Source organism: Tribolium castaneum, chromosome 1 (genome assembly GCF_031307605.1).
Source record: "Tribolium castaneum strain GA2 chromosome 1, icTriCast1.1, whole genome shotgun sequence".
NCBI lineage: Eukaryota > Metazoa > Arthropoda > Insecta > Coleoptera > Tenebrionidae > Tribolium > Tribolium castaneum.
In genome coordinates this window covers 10,662,907-10,679,232 of record NC_087394.1, presented here as the reverse complement: position 1 = coordinate 10,679,232, position 16,326 = coordinate 10,662,907, and the positions used below count along the sequence as shown (strand labels likewise).

Sequence of the window (16,326 nt, the reverse complement as noted above, 5' to 3'; positions counted from 1 at the left end):
TTGTAAACACGTAAAATATATTTAATATTTTAAATGAATTACCTACTGTACTGATAATAGTCAGGTATACAAGGTGAGTTGGCTAAAAGATTTTTTTACTGCAGTTCAAAAACTACTAATTATATAGAAATCAGTGCTTAAAATAATAATACTATAGCTTTGCATTTATCTCTAAGCATGTGAATTTTTTCAGAATTATTTTAGAACATTAATATTAATAAAACTGAATACCTATATTAAAATATTGATTAATCGAAATTTTGTTATTTTTAGTGTTAGTCTAAAACCAACGATGTTTTGTGCAAACATATATTAAAAAAAAGTCGATATCCGCAATACATTAAAACCTCCCAACAACGGACACCGATGGGAAATCTTTAATTGTCCGTTGTAAAGAGGTGGGTGTCCATTAAGTACTTAATTATTTGATTAATTTTGAGTACAAGCGATTGTAGAAAACTTCTGAAGAATTCAGATACATAGAGATAAAATAGCGGACGCTGAATTCCATGTAATTATTAGTTTTTGAGATAAAATAAAAATACGGGGTCTATCAGAAATACGTGTGTTATTTCAACAGGTAACAGAGCTCAACTAATAAAACATTTTTGTCTTGTGCCTATGAGTACAAAAATAAAAGTGTCGAACTATTTTCGTTGTGGTAGAAACGGACAATTTAAACAATTTAAAACAACAATGAAAACTGTTGCTATAGATACAAACAAATGGGACGTAAAAAAGATGTAAATTGAGAGGCTAAATAGTGATTAATAATAAAATGTAGGGTACTATTTAAAAAATCAAGTTATGGTCCTTCAAAATTTACCAAAATGACTGTGTCACAGCAAGGTGATGCTATTCGGAAATAAAATTAACTAGACGCCCTCTGGTTATGATTTTTGAACTATGTCGAAAACAGTAAAGAAATTTTCGTAATGCCACATTTAACTGACATTTAATGAATTGTTCAACAATTTTGCGTGTATAGTGTTAACTATTTACAATAGAAAGAATTACTTTAAAAGTACGTGGTGGTAAATACTAGCGTTGACTTTGGTTCTGTAGTTTTTCGTGGTATAAAGTGTTTATTGTTGGAACTTGAAAGTGGATAAAAAGTGAAAAATATTTAAATTTTGATTACAAAGTGTTATCAAACAGTTGTCTAATTTAAGATTATAAGTAATGGATCACAGCGAACACAAAATTTGGCTCAAGAAACCAATAAATTAGTGAAGTGTTATGAATTTTAGGTTAGAATTTTCCACTGAAAAAATCATGAAATGCTGCGGTAAATCTACAAAACTACAATAAAGATTAACAACTGCTGATACATTTAAACGTAAATTATGCCAAAAGGTAGGCTTTTCAATGTCTTTGTAATAATTTTCCAATAAAGAAAGTGAACCAAACAGTCATTCGTTATTCGTGTTTTCCTCGTCATCTCTCATTTGTCAACATAAGTTTCTTGCATCAAAGATGCAATAATCATTCCGCATAGGCAATGTAATAATTGTGAAGTCCCAAAATTCGTACAACGCTCAAAATATCCGAATAAACATTTTCCCGCCATTTATGGTTACTGTTTTTGACCTAGCTCAGTGGCGCCCCCAACGGTAATTTTACTTCCGAATAATGCAAATGTATGGTCTTGTCACCAAAAGATAGCTCAGACATTTGTTTACCTACGGACAAAGTCCCAACTTGATACCCCAAAAACCAAGGGCACTGCGATTTTTTAATAATGTGAATGCAGACGCACTAAATTGTAGAAAAAAAAAAAATTCTAAACGGTTAAAGTAAATTGCACAAACTAAACTGTTTTATGAAGCCTAAGAAAGTGCAAATTTAAATAGTACAAATATACAGAGGTTGCTATTTAAAAAAACTATGTTAAAGGCTGCACAGTAAAATTGAAACACTCTGTATAAGGCAAAATAATTATAGAACGTACACTTTGACTTCCCATTTGCAGTGCCATTTAATTTATTTCGATATCTTTGACAGTGCAAGAGCAATCGAGCACGCCCGTATCAATGACTCACCCTGTATAAAAATTTTGAAAAATGTTATATAGAAAAGTTGTTGTACTTGATGAGTTTTTTACGTGGTAAAATTAACACACGTATTTCTGACACACCCTGTATACTTCCAAGAAAGTCACTCTGTATGCCATGTGAACAAAAAAGTATGGATCTAACCCTTTTTTGTTTGTATTTATTTTTTGGACAAAACTATTGTTAAAAATGTGATGATTCAAATCTAAGAATAAAGTTTTTTTTTGGATTTTTGTTTCATTTCTAATAAGATGTGCAATTTTTTATTTCTGTAAATTGCAATCTCCCATAAACAGTGATCTAAAAACACAATTATTTAACTAAGCATTTTGTGATTTGTTTGTTTCATAATCGTAACCCAATTCAAACCTAAAAAATCTTAAGCGATAAGAGTTGCTCAAGCAAACCTACTGCCCCACTATTTGTTATGAAATAATATTTAAAATGACTTGCGGTTTGACATGTTTTGGTCATGACCTTTGCTAGTTTTGTTTACTACAGTTGATAAAATGCTTCCTTTAATTGCTAAAACTGCTTCATCTTTCATTAGTTGCGCAACAACACTGTAAAGAAAACCTAAAATGGTTTTTGAAATAACAGGCAAAGTCGCTCTGATTTCTGGAGGCGCCTCTGGAATTGGTCTCAGATATGCCAAAGAATTACTGAGAAGTGGTTTGAAGGTAAAGTAATTTTTGGTTATTGACTTATACGACTAATATTTTAGGGTGTTACTTTAGCCGATGTTAACAATGCATTTGGGCAAAAAGCGTTACAAGAAATTGAAAAAGAGTTTGGTCCAAAGAAGGCCATTTACGTTCAAACAGACGTAACAGATATGAAAAGTTTTGAAAGTAAGTTGTGCCTAATTAACTTACATGATGTAATTGTCATTGTTTAATGTTTACTTCCAGACGCTTTTAAAAAAACAATTGAAGCATTTCAAAACCTAGATATTCTCATCAACAATGCGGGAATTCTGAATGATGCCACTTGGGAGAAAGAAGTTGCAATAAATATTGTAAGTCATTTTTTAATTCTTAATTTAATTAAATCCCGATTTTTTTTGCTAAAATAGAACGGAGTGATTCATGGCGTTCTCCTTGGGCTTGAAAATTACATTCCGAAATATAAATCTAGTGCAGAAGGAGTTATTGTGAACATTTCGTCCATTGCTGGCATCAAAGAATTCAGTATTATTCCGATATACACTGCTACAAAATTTGCAGTGATGGGAATGAGTAAAGCTTTTGGAGATGAAGACCATTACAACCGTACCAAAGTCAAAGTTCTAGCTTTGTGTCCTGGAGTTACTGACACACCGTTGATTACTGAAATTGATGGCAAAAATTTAGGTCCGCCGTATCAAAAATTGCTTGAAGAAAATCTCAGCAAATTGCCATCTCAACAGTAAGTATTTTTTTTTTTTGATTTTGTGTTATTGTAACGTGATATTAAAGGCCTGAGTGTGTTGCACGAGCAATGGTAAAAATTATCAAAAATGCAAAGACTGGAACTGTGTGGGTGGCTGAGGGTGGCCAAGAGCCATATGAATTTATTTTGCCTGAGAGGGAAAGTTTTGCTCCAGAATAAATTTACTATAATGTTGTTTACAAATAAAGATTTCTAAGGTGTTGTAGATATTTTTATTTAAATCTAGTTTAAAAAATACTAGCCAAATAATACTAACTGGTTTAAAAAAAATACTAATTTGGTGCCCCATCTACAGGGTGTTTCGTCTAAACACTACATTGGAAGTATTGAAGGTTCTAATAAAGATATTCATTTGGAACTTGGTACTTAGACATAATCCGTTAAGTTTTGCTCAATGAAAATATTTTTAACATGGCGGCACTTCCGGTTATACCGGAAGTCGTTATCAACTTACTTATTTTAAAGGGAAAGCTATGTTTTTTACTGCATTTTTGAATTAGCTGAATTATTTTATAGCCGTTTTTATCAGCTTTCTCTATACCTAAGTTTAACCGTTTTCGAAATATTTAAGATTTCTTGAAATTTTTTGGATTTGCACCTGTCACTTAAAAAATCGGTAACTCTCTTAGTCTTAAATTTTGAAATTATATTTGGAAAATTAAAAGACAAAGCTCATATCTGTACTCCAGTGTGTTCAAAATTGGAAAAGAGATTAACAAACCCAAAAATTTTAAGGTTAAGTTTGGACAAATTCAAGTATCCATAACTTAATTTTTTCAAATGGGATCTTCCAACTTTTATTTTACCAGAGGGAGGAGAATTTTTTTCTGCATCGATCTGTATTAGCATTCCCTATACCTATCTGTGATAATTTTCAAGTTATGTTGGATTTTTTGGACATTGTAAAAATTTTCTTACTAACCACAGCTATTTTTGCATAGTTTCTCATAAAAACATTTCTGATTAAACAAACGACAAACTCTGTTCAAAATTGTGCTTTCCGTCTCGTAAAAGTAGAATAAATTCATTGAATGTTGGTTTAAAAAACTTTAATTTTTCACATTTTTTCTCTCGTTTCCATAGTAACCTCTGAGAAAAAGCCTATGGTTAATGAATTTCTCAATTTCAACAAAAACTTATTGTAACTTAAAAACTAATACACATAAGTATAGAGAATGCTAATACAAACGGATGCAAAATTAAATTCTCTTGATTTAATGTAATAAAACTTGTGGCATTTTATTTGAGTTAAAATTGAGTTATGTGTGCATAAAGTACTGAAAAATTAACTTTAAACATTAGGGGTTTCTTATTTTTTTTTAGAAATTTTAAAACACCAAAGGAAAGATCTAGGTTTCCTCTTACAAATGAGCTAAAAAAATTAAATTCCAAATTTTTTAAAATGGCAGAGTTATAGATTTTTGAACTGGAAGGTGCAAATCAAAAAAAATCCTAAATATTTCATAAACGACTAAATTTAAGTAGAGGGAAAACTTATGAAAATTATCTTAAAATAACTCTAGTAATCTAAAAACGCATTAAAAAATATAGTATTTCATTTAAAATAAGAAAGTTAAATTTTCTTTGGTAAACACACGAAATACGGAAAAAATAATAAAAAAACGGAAGTGAAAAAGTTTAAAAATTTATAAACAGTACAGGTTTTAAACAGATTTTAAAATAGCAGTTGTAATGCAAATTGCAACAAATTTTTAATTTTAACGCTTCTTGGTTTTCGCTTTACACCATCTTTTTTTATTTTTTGAACTTGAATTTAATTACAAATTAAAAAGTAAAATATTGAAATCTAAAATGTGCACTACTTTGGATAACCTTAAAAAACATTCACGTGTTTATTTTACTTTTACGTACACATTCTTAATAAAATAAAAAAACTATTTTTTAAAGTTATAATGAAATTTAAAATTAAACGCATTTTAAATTTATCCAATCTCTCATTGGAGGGGCGAAGTGTACGTATGTTACTTATTTGCTTATTTCACTCGTTCACTTGAAGCAAATTGAAACTGGAACAGGAACGTTTTCCCCAAACACAAAATCCCAAAGTGTTATCTCTGTCAAACACTTAATAAAGTGGATGCAGCTATTTGAAGCTGCTTGAAACAGAGGTAAAAAGTGCACTTCCCGCGTATTTACCAGAAATCCCAAACGGTTCATAAATGACACAACGATTCACAAAACACTATGTTTACAAAAACTTGAAAAAATCAATTGAGCTGTTTTTTTTTTCATAATGATACAAAAAATTGTAAGAAACATAGTTGTAGAGAATTAAATTTTCTTCTAAAAAGTGCCAGAGACCACTTCTCTGTCTTCTTATCAACAACTTAATGTACCTTATACAGGGTGAATTTAAAGTAACGCATAGAATGTATTTATTTGTTATGGGTCATTTTTCGAAAAATTATTTGCACAGATCAATTTTATTAGTATAAATTTTTAGACCATTGGAACATCACGTCATTCGCTTTTAAGAAATGACGGCATTTTAATAAAACACATTACGAAACCTAAACTCAAAAATAATAATAAAATTAAAGCACCTTCTCTAAAATTATTATCATTAACTTTTTGAAGTTAAAAAAGTACATAATTGGAATAATGAAATCCAGTTTTTGAATTTACACAATAATATATTACTAGCAAATTGCCTAATTACATTTAAGATTGCCCTTGAAATTAATTTCGTGTATTTGTTTCTCAACCAGCACTGTGATAAAAAAATTAGCCCGGCGCATCCACCACTTTTATACATTAACTAAAAATCATAATTATTTAATGTACATTTATTAACTGGGGTTTACTATACAGTTTAAAATAAAAATAATAAATTGTTAGAATAGAAATAAAGCGAAATATTCTTCAGAGTCAGACAAATGTTTTTGAACATTGTCTTGGAATTACTCTTAATATCTGCAAGTATTTCATGCTAATTTTTATTTGAAAACATCCTTCATCAAGCTTCTGACTTTTTGTGTATTTTTTTTCTAAATAACGTTTAAAAGAGTCTTAAAGAATATCAACGTGTAGTATTTATAAAAATTAAATCAACCTGTTTGAAGTTTTTTTTTTAAATAAGACATAACAAACTTATTAATTTTTTTGCGTTAAACAGTATGATGTGTTTGAAAAGGTTTAATTTTAACTACGGGCATGTAAAGGTTAGGATACGAAATTACGTACAACAAATAAAACGTTCCCGTCCTCAACAGTAAGAGATATTTTTAAAACGTTGCAAATACGGTTACAGATGCAAGAAAAATGTTAGGAAAAAAGTTGTAGAGATCATATCTCTATTTTAAACCATTTAGGCCCTAAAGTCATTCAAGACGATCCAGCGATGGTCAAGTATTAAGAAGTTAATTTATACCTAAACCCTTCAAGACAGAAATATGGTGTCGAAGACTTTTTTAGAGAAAATTTAATTCTCTACAGCTTTGTTCCTCACACTTTTTTTGTATCTTTAACCGTATTCGCAGCGTTCGCAAAAATATAAGGTGGAACGCAAATTGATAATTCAAAGCGATAATTCTTTGCGCACCGTCGCATATTTATCAAAACGCTGGGAATAGGGTTGAAGATAAAAAAAAGTGTAAAGAACAAATTTGTAGGGAAATAAATTATATATAAAAAGTCCGCGACACTATGTTTATATCTTCTACAGTTTAGGTATAAATTAACTTTCGGTTACTTGATCGTCGGTATAATGAAACGAATCCGTTGCTTGAGCGTCTTTTAACGTCTTTGAGGCTTACGTTGACAATAGAAATATGGTCTCGCAGACTTTTTTAAAGAAAATTTAAATCTCTACAATTTTTTTTCTATCGTCGTTCGTCTTCTTCTTCTTGAATCGTATTCGAAGCGTCTTGAAAAATACGAAACGAAGCGCAAATTTCAAATTTTAAACAATTTTTTTTCTCAGTGTTTCTCAGTCTGTTAAGAGTGCAAAGATCAACATTTCTACACTTTTTTCTAAGTAATTAGTGATTTGGTTGGATTTAAATTAATTTAAAACGGTATAACGCTCGAAGCGTCCTCATTTTTATTCCGCCGTACTACCGTTTTGGGTTCAGAAAATCTCATTTCGTCTCCTAAGTTATAGTCCTCCGTAGTTTGAACATTTTTTTAATAATAATAATAATAATAATAATAATTCGTACAGCCATTGATCTCTTCCGAGATATCGGCACCGTCATATCGAGCATGTTAACTTTGTTAGTTAACAAAATCATCAAGTTTATAATAACAATGCTCTGATAAATATGATTTTAACTTAGATTTAAAATTGTGTCAGCGAATTTAGCAAACGAATGTCCTGCGGCAAATTTATGGAAATCTGAACAGACTTATAATAAACACCATTTTTAAAAAAAGAGGAGTTATGTTCTGGAATTCGGATGTCTTTACAGAACCTTGTAACTTTATTGAAACTTACATCATATTTGTCTTTATTTTTTTCAAAGAGATGCTCATTCTCTTTCACAAATACTGCGAGACTGTAGATATACATTGATGTTAGAGGTAGAATTCCAAGTTATTTAAAAAAGGGCTTACAACTCTCATGTGGTTTTTTGAAAAGCATGCATCGTATGATTCTTTTTTGCAACACAAAGGCTTCTTTTGAACTGGTAGAAGAGCCCCAAAATATTAATCCATACGAGAGAGTAGAGTGTACATACGCAAAATAAAACATTTTTAAAGTATCTATACTTACACTAGTGCGCAACTTACGAATAATGTATGAATATTTGGCTAGTTTGCGACATACATAATTACTATGTGCGTTAAATTTTAAAGCTTTATCGATGTATAAGCCTAAAAACTTTACTTCATCGGCCAACGGAACTGATTTTGTACCAAGCTTAATATAGATACTGGATGACATTGGGCCATTTCTATATTGTACCACAAGAGTTTTGTTCATATTTAATTCTAAAAACTGAGCCTCACAGTATTTATACATTTTAGAAATTGCGTCCGAAGCTTTCGCAGAAGTAGTGTGTAGGTCTTTACCTATTGCTATACAAGATGTATCATCAGCAAATTGACAGGGTGAGTATTTATTTAAAGATTCTTTAAGATTGTTTACATAAAGAACGAATAGCAGCGGCCCCAATATGGATCCTTGAGGAACACCTTTTGAAATGGTTATTGGCTCGGACAACACATTCAAGATAGCGCCATTTCACCATTAAGTGAAACGAACTCTTTGAGACCTGTCGGATAAATAAGATCGGAAAAGTTCTAATGCAATGCCTCTGACACCAATATTGAACAACTTGGTTAATAATATTTCATGATCAAGTGTGTCAAATGCTTTAGTAAGGTCAAAATAAATACCGATGACTGATTCCCCACGATCTAAACAGTTTACAATATAATTTAATGTTTCAAAAATTGCAGAATTTGTAGAACGATCTTTAAGAAACCCATGCTGACAATTGGAGAGAAAGTTGTTGGATACGAGATCCAGAAGCTTTCTTTTTTGATACACTTCTTATAATGGCTTCAACCTCTAGTTTATTAGTTGGAAGAAGAAAAAAACTGGAAGAGCAAGATGTACTAAAAGTATTATTAAATTTATTCTCAGTAAACTATCACCACTGACAATAAAGTGTCTATTAAACATATTTGCCAAAATTGTAGGATCTTTTGTTAAGACGCCAGAACTAATATGTAATTCTATATTACGAGTTTGTGTTGATGAAGAACTAGAAGATCTGATAATGTCCCAAGCCACTCTACTTTTATTGTTACCAGCCTCAATAATCCTTTTATCGTTATAATCAATCTTTGCCTTATTTATCAGATGTCTATATTCTTTCTTTTTTATATTATATATATTTTTTAAAGTTGAATTATTCGGGTTGCTACAAATAATATGAAATAAATCTTTTAATAAAAGTGACATGCGTTTCATTTGTTCTGTTACCCAAGAAGTTTTCTTCTTTAGATTCCTTTTAACAGTGGTTTTCTTTAAAGGAAAGACATTATTGAAATCGCATCAAAAATTGATTTAAAGCTTTCAAAGTCTATATCAGAGCTGGAGTTGCTAAAGAGAGCATCTTGTTGTAATGTTGATACAAATGAGTTACGATTATTTACATTGAAGTTTCTGCGCAAGTAAGACATGGATTTTATATTATTAATTTCAAAACGGGTTACAAGTAATTGTCCCAGATGGTCGGAAACATGTGAATCAATAAGATGGCATGAGTCTTTTGGAAGGTTAGTAAAGATGTTATCTATACAAGTTGCACTATTTACACTAACCCGAGTTGGTTCCAGAATTTGCTTTACTAAATTAAAGGAACTAAAGGTGTTTATTAAAGATAAGCTTGACGAAAAGGCAACGGAAAAATCGACGTTAAAATCACCACATATCACAATATTTAAAGATTTCTTTTAAAGTTCTTCTAGCAAATTACAGAGGTTATATTCAAAGCGAGATAAATCGCCGGTCGGAGAACGATATATGGAAATGATGAAGATTTTGTTATTGTTCTCTTCAAACTTGCAACATGAAAATTCAAAATCCTTTTTTACCTTTGAATGCTACGAGGACGGATTGGGTCCTTTGGAGATGGAGTTTCCGGGCTGCCTCTGTGACGGCACAACCACGGTGGGATGAAGAAGCAGTCTGGTTTCTTCGTTGGGTGAGCTGTCGTCCATGGGAGGAGGCGGAGGACAGATGTACAACGGCATATCACCAACACTATCACCGCACTCTTTCAATTTATTCGAATCGAGCACTGGTTCCTTACACGTCTGTTTCTCTTTATTTATAATATCGTCTAACAAAAACAGCTGCGACTTTAATGTCCTGTTTTTCTCGGTATCCTGCTGGTAATAGGGAGGAAGAGTTTTCGTTAGAGTTTTTTGGCTGAGAGCACGATGCCTCATCGGCGGAGAGGAAAGTCGTTTGTTTGGAGAATATTCGCTACCGGAACCGATCTCATAACCGGACATATTGTCAGAGATTAAACGCTCGCTTTCCGGATCCGCGTTGCGGTTTCCGCTGCTGTCCGATTTCTTCAAAATTGATTTCGAACGCCGATGATGTTCTAATTGCGGACTGACACGGCTGTCGATCGAATCCACAGACAGCGATGACTTGCTGCCGCTGTTTTTGCCTAGAATTAAATAAAAAATCTAATTAGGCATCTACAAAGTATGGAACAAAGCGCTATTGCTCAACCTATTTATAATATTTTCCAGGAAAATTCATTATTGCGTTATTTATAATGTAGAACCAAGAAAATTTGACATATTTTTTTAAATTATACAGAATGTCCCAGCGAGTTGAAAGGTCCATTAGTGCCCTTAAAATAATTTAAAAATAAATATGTTTTACAATGGCCATGGATACTGACCTCCTGCCTCACCTAAAACCATTTTTAAGTATACAGGCTGTTTTAGAAATGAGATGCAATACAAACTTATGTTTTTATAAAAAAAAACACCCTAAATTTTATTATATTTGTAGCTTTTAATAGTACTGATTTGAATTTAAAGTTGTATTAGTCGATTCTGTTTAGTTTTCAATTAATTTGAGTTTAAAAAAAACATTAACAAAAACTAAGAATCCTAGAAATGTAAGACTTTGACCACTCTAATCTATAATCTACATTGCAGTTAGAAGCGTAGAAAAATTAAGAAGTCTGTTAAAAGTTGAATAACTTAAAAACGTTAAACGAAAAACCCCATCTTTTGTTTTTGCTGCTCAAAGATTATTCAATTGTCTCTTTGCAAAAATGCCTAAAGTTAATAACTAGACTTTAAAAATTAATTTTAGCAACAATTAACATTATTTAGGGACATTGTTGTTAGCACAGATCATTTGTTGGAGTTTATACGGAGATTTAAAGATTAGCTATAAATATGAAATTTTAGTTATTTCACTGTAATAAATGATGAATAAAGGCCTAAGATTAACATCAACAGAAAATTTCACATTTCGATTACTGAAACTATAGTTTTTGATGATGAAAGTTAAGTATTTTTTGAGTAATCACCAAAAGATGTTTTTTGATGTTTTTAGAAAGAATTTAAAGGTCTTTTAGCTGCAAATCCCATTGATATTAAATATTCTCTATTATTGAAAAATAACTGGTGGAGAACTTATAGGAATTAAAAACAGCAATTGTTATGCAAGTTTTACTGTCTATTCACCACAGATATCATTAAGTATTTTTTGAGTAATCAGCAAAAGATGTTTTTGATGTTTTAGAATGAATTTAAAGGACTTTTAGCTGCAAAAATTAAAAATAAGATGTTCCGTTTAAGATTTTTAAGTCATTCAACTTGCAACAAACCTCTTCATTTTTTAATCATTTTTATTATTTTATAACATTATACCCTTTAAGTTTGAATGTTCTTCTTTAACCTGGTGAAAGTCCTACTTGTTAAACACTACATCCAAATATGCAAAAAAATGTATAATACAAAAATAATTTTAAATATAAGTAAGATAAGATAGATAAGATAGGTAGATATATAGATATAAGATACAATAGATAGATAAGATGGATATAAGTTAGATATAAATATTTTCTTACATTTTAAATTAAATAAAGGACTTTTTCGAATCGTTTGAACCCTCTGTATTAGAAGAAGAGCTTGACTACACAAACTTCGAAGTCAATTTCTTGTAATAGTAAAAGATAGACGTACTTTATACAAGTGTTAAAAAAAATTATATCTACCACATCCCACAGTGTTGGTGCGCTAATTTTAAACACCATGTATTTTATTACGAAGAAAAAGATAAAACGACTGTAGTAAAAACTTTTGCCAAATTTTTTTCATACTGCCCAGTATAACAATTGAAAAAAAACAATCAAAAAATTAAGAAATACATATCTGGTGAAGGCTTTAGTCGAATAAGTTTTAAGTTTAAGCAGACAATTAATAAATTCTTCTCCATTTAAACAAAACAAAACATTTAAACAAAATACTTAAACTTTAACCATTTCCATTATTTGAATTATTTTCATTATTAATCGAGTAATGAGAAGAGGAATATATTCTTTATTGCTGTGGTTTTACAAAAGTCTAAAAAAAATAAAAAAGAGTTTTTCGATTATTAATAACTTTGTAATTTAATCCCTTTGATATTAATATTCTCTATTATTGACAAATAACTGGTGGAGAACTTATAGGAATTAAAAACAACAATTGTTATGCAAGTTTTACTGTCTATTTACCACAGATATCATCAGACCGATGAAAACAAAATTAATAAAACATCGATATTTTCAATAACACTAAAACGTTAACTGTTAGAAATGTCGATGTTTTATTATTTTTTCTTTAGTCTGATAATGTGTGTTGTTAATAGACGAAACGTTGCATAACAGTCGTTATTTCCTACAAGTTCTCCACCAGTTATTTTTCAAACTTGTCATTGGATCTGAGGACGATATTCTAATAAGATTATCACTGTAAATTCTAATAAATTTTAATGATAAAAGTTAAGTATTTTTTGAGTAATCAGCAAAAGATGTTTTTGATGTTTTAGAATGAATTTAAAGGACTTTTAGCTGCAAAAATTAAAAATAAGATGTTCCGTTTAAGATTTTTAAGTCATTCAACTTGCAACAAACCTCTTCATTTTTTAATCATATTTATTATTTTATAACATTATACCCTTTAAGTTTGAATGTTCTTCTTTAACCTGGTGAAAGTCCTACTTGTTAAACAATACATCCAAATATGCAAAAAAATATATAATACAAAAATAATTTTAAATATAAGTAAGATAAGATAGATAAGATAGGTAGATATATAGATATAAGATACAATAGATAGATAAGATGGATATAAGTTTGATATAAATATTTTCTTACATTTTAAATTAAATAAAGGACTTTTTCGAATCGTTTGAACCCTCTGTATTTGAAGAAGAGCTTGACTACACAAACTTCGAAGTCAATTTCTTGTAATAGTAAAAGATAGACGTACTTTATACAAGTGTTAAAAAAATTATATCTACCACATCCCACAGTGTTGGTGCGCTAATTTTAAACACCATGTATTTTATCACGAAGAAAAAGATAAAACGACTGTAGTAAAAACTTTTGCCAAATTTTTTTCATACTGCCCAGTATAACAATTGAAAAAAAAAACAAACAAAAAATTAAGAAATACATATCTGGTGAAGGCTTTAGTCGAATAAGTTTTAAGTTTAAGCAGACAATTAATAAATTCTTCTCCATTTAAACAAAACAAAACATTTAAACAAAATACTTAAACTTTAACCATTTCCATTATTTGAATTATTTTCATTATTAATCGAGTAATGAGAAGAGGAATATATTCTTTATTGCTGTGGTTTTACAAAAGTCTAAAAAAAATAAAAAAGAGTTTTTCGATTATTAATAACTTTGTAATTTAATCCCTTTGATATTAATATTCTCTATTATTGAAAAATAACTGGTGGAGAACTTATAGGAATTAAAAACAACAATTGTTATGCAAGTTTTACTGTCTATTCACCACAGATATTATCAGACCAATGAAAAAAAAATTAATAAAACATCGATATTTTCAATAACACTAAAACGTTAACTGTTAGAAATGTCGATGTTTTATTATTTTTTCTTTAGTCTGATAATGTGTGTTGTTAATAGACGAAACGTTGCATAACAGTCGTTATTTCCTACAAGTTCTCCACCAGTTATTTTTCAAACTTGTTATTGGATCTGAGGACGATATTCTCATAAGATTATCATTGTAAATTCTAATAAATTCTTCGCTGTGTCCAGTAGTGTGTCTAAAATAAAGAAATTATTTTCGAAATTTCTTTTAGTTTTCGAGTTATTAGATTTTTTTTTAAATTTTAGTGAAAGATTTCGAATATGTCTGAAAATGACTTCTAATTTAATATTATTCTTTTTAAACCAATGTTTTTTTTTAATAAATTATCAAATTTGCGCTCCAAGCTCATTATTTATCATCGTTGTTTTATAATATTACTAGATAGTAAAATTTTGAAAAAAATCACCAGCATAGGGAAAAAGATAATGTATTTAACAGCAAACGCTGTTTCTTGTGAAACTATTACGTTTTGGGATATAGAAAAAAATACTTTTAGCAGACTGTATAACAAATCTTCGTTTCTGTAAATTAACTATACAGTTTAGAGAAACTCTTGGAAGAAAATTCTTTAATCGAATAGAAATTCATTGTTCTCACATTGAATATTTTTATCAATCTACCTATGAGCATCTTATAAAATGTGTTTAACAACTTCAACATACTACGTTTAGTCTTGAAAGACAACTTTTGAATTATGCAATTGTAGTAAAGATTTTCAATTATTAGTATTATTACCTAATTTGTTCTGTAATTAAAATCTAATCAAGAGTCAAAATAACATTTATTGATAGTTTTATTACTTTGTGTCTCAGAATCATTTTGCAACATAGCATTTCAAATTCAGTTAAAAAAAGTTTACAATAATAAAATGAATAATAAAAAAAATAAAAAATCGATTATACAAGGTGAGTTTAAATTAACGCATAAAATTCATAATTCTTTTATTTTTCAAAAATAAGAAACGTGCAAAAATAGGTAACTTAGCATTTTAATTGAGCTCAAATTTGACCCAACTGGATCAGTCATGGCGGCCAATATCTCATGGCGGCGCCATGACGTCATCATAGAGATTTTTAAATGGAATGGTACCATTTTTTTATATAATTAGAAGCTCTACTAATAGGCCTTTACAACTGTGGTACTTATCTTGAATTTTGGTAAACTGAGCCAAAAAAAAAAAATTGGAAATTCTTATAATAAAATACATATTTTTGTTATTTTTCTAAAATAAAATAAAAATGCACAAACAGCCTAAAAAATTTTTTTTTCGTGTCCGCCTCATCCGCATTCAAAATAAGTAGTACAATTGTAAAGACTTATTAGTAAAGCTTCTAATTATAAATAAATCATATCGTTCCATTTAAAAAAAATTGTGATGACGTCATGACGCCGCCATATAAGCCGCCATGACTGATCTAGTTACGTCAAGTTTGAGGGCAATTGAAACGATAAGTTACCTGTTTCTGAATTTTTTTAATTTTTGAAAAATAAAAGAAATATAAATTTTATACGTCACTTATAAAATGATGATTTCAAATATTTTTAAACGTGTTTGGTTCGTCCATATTCAAAATAAATAGCACAGTTGTAAAGACCTATTAGTAGGGCTTGTAATTATAAAAGAAAAATGATTTCGTTCCATTTAAAAAATTCTGTGATGACGTCGTGGCGCCGCCATCCAGATACGTCATATTTGAGCTAGATTAAAATACTAAGTTACCTGTTTTTGCATTTTTTGTATTTTTGAAAAATAAAAGAATTACGAATTTTATGCCTTACTTTAAACTCACTCTGTATAATGGTGAATACAAAGCCCACACTTTTAACTTTCTAAAAAAATCATTAGGGTACCAGGATAAATGAGAAAGATATCATTGATTAATTTTTAAATTGAGCAATTTTTTTTTATTATATGCAGTATGTGTTGTATTATATTCTATTTTTAACCGGTTCGAACATTTCGCTTTTGATAAAGCTCACATGTCTGGACTTTTTTAATACTCATCTTGCATGCGGTTGCGTTCTGTTGAACGAAATGAAAATCTTTAAAAATAGCTTAGGTGGAACGATTCAATTTAATTTATTGAAGCATGAAACTCTTAAATCACGGTTTGCAATTCTATTACCAGTACCGAAATTGTGTTTGACAAACAGGACGAAATTATTCGTGCGGCTGTGGTGTTGTGAAGGGTTTGCGGTCAGAGTTTCAGAGATTTACCTT

The 16,326-nt window shown here is 29.7% G+C and overlaps 2 protein-coding genes across 8 annotated transcripts in view; one reads left to right on the top strand and one right to left on the bottom strand.

Annotated features, from left to right (window-relative positions):
* Shab (Shaker cognate b) overlaps positions 1–16,326 on the bottom strand; it is a 200,206-nt gene that overhangs the window by 4,594 nt on the left and 179,286 nt on the right. For all 4 annotated transcript variants that reach the window (XM_064359909.1, XM_064359908.1, XM_064359911.1 and 1 more), the window contains one exon: positions 10,053–10,639. In XM_064359909.1, coding sequence (XP_064215979.1) covers positions 10,062–10,639 — 578 coding nt within the window. In that variant the 3' untranslated portion in view covers positions 10,053–10,061. The remainder of the gene's footprint in view (positions 1–10,052; positions 10,640–16,326) is intronic.
* Positions 2,542–8,858, top strand: LOC655267 (15-hydroxyprostaglandin dehydrogenase [NAD(+)]). Of its 4 annotated transcripts, none has more exons than XM_064359913.1 (6): positions 2,542–2,734; positions 2,779–2,905; positions 2,966–3,072; positions 3,130–3,461; positions 8,475–8,558; positions 8,614–8,858. In XM_064359913.1, the coding sequence occupies exons 1-5, from the start codon at positions 2,636–2,638 to the stop codon at positions 8,509–8,511; spliced, it is 702 nt and encodes a 233-aa protein (XP_064215983.1). In that variant the 5' UTR covers positions 2,542–2,635; the 3' UTR covers positions 8,512–8,558; positions 8,614–8,858. The 4 variants fall into 4 exon arrangements, with proteins under 4 accessions (XP_064215983.1, XP_064215982.1, XP_064215984.1 ...); XM_064359912.1 differs by having other exon boundaries at positions 8,611–8,858; XM_064359914.1 differs by having other exon boundaries at positions 8,602–8,858.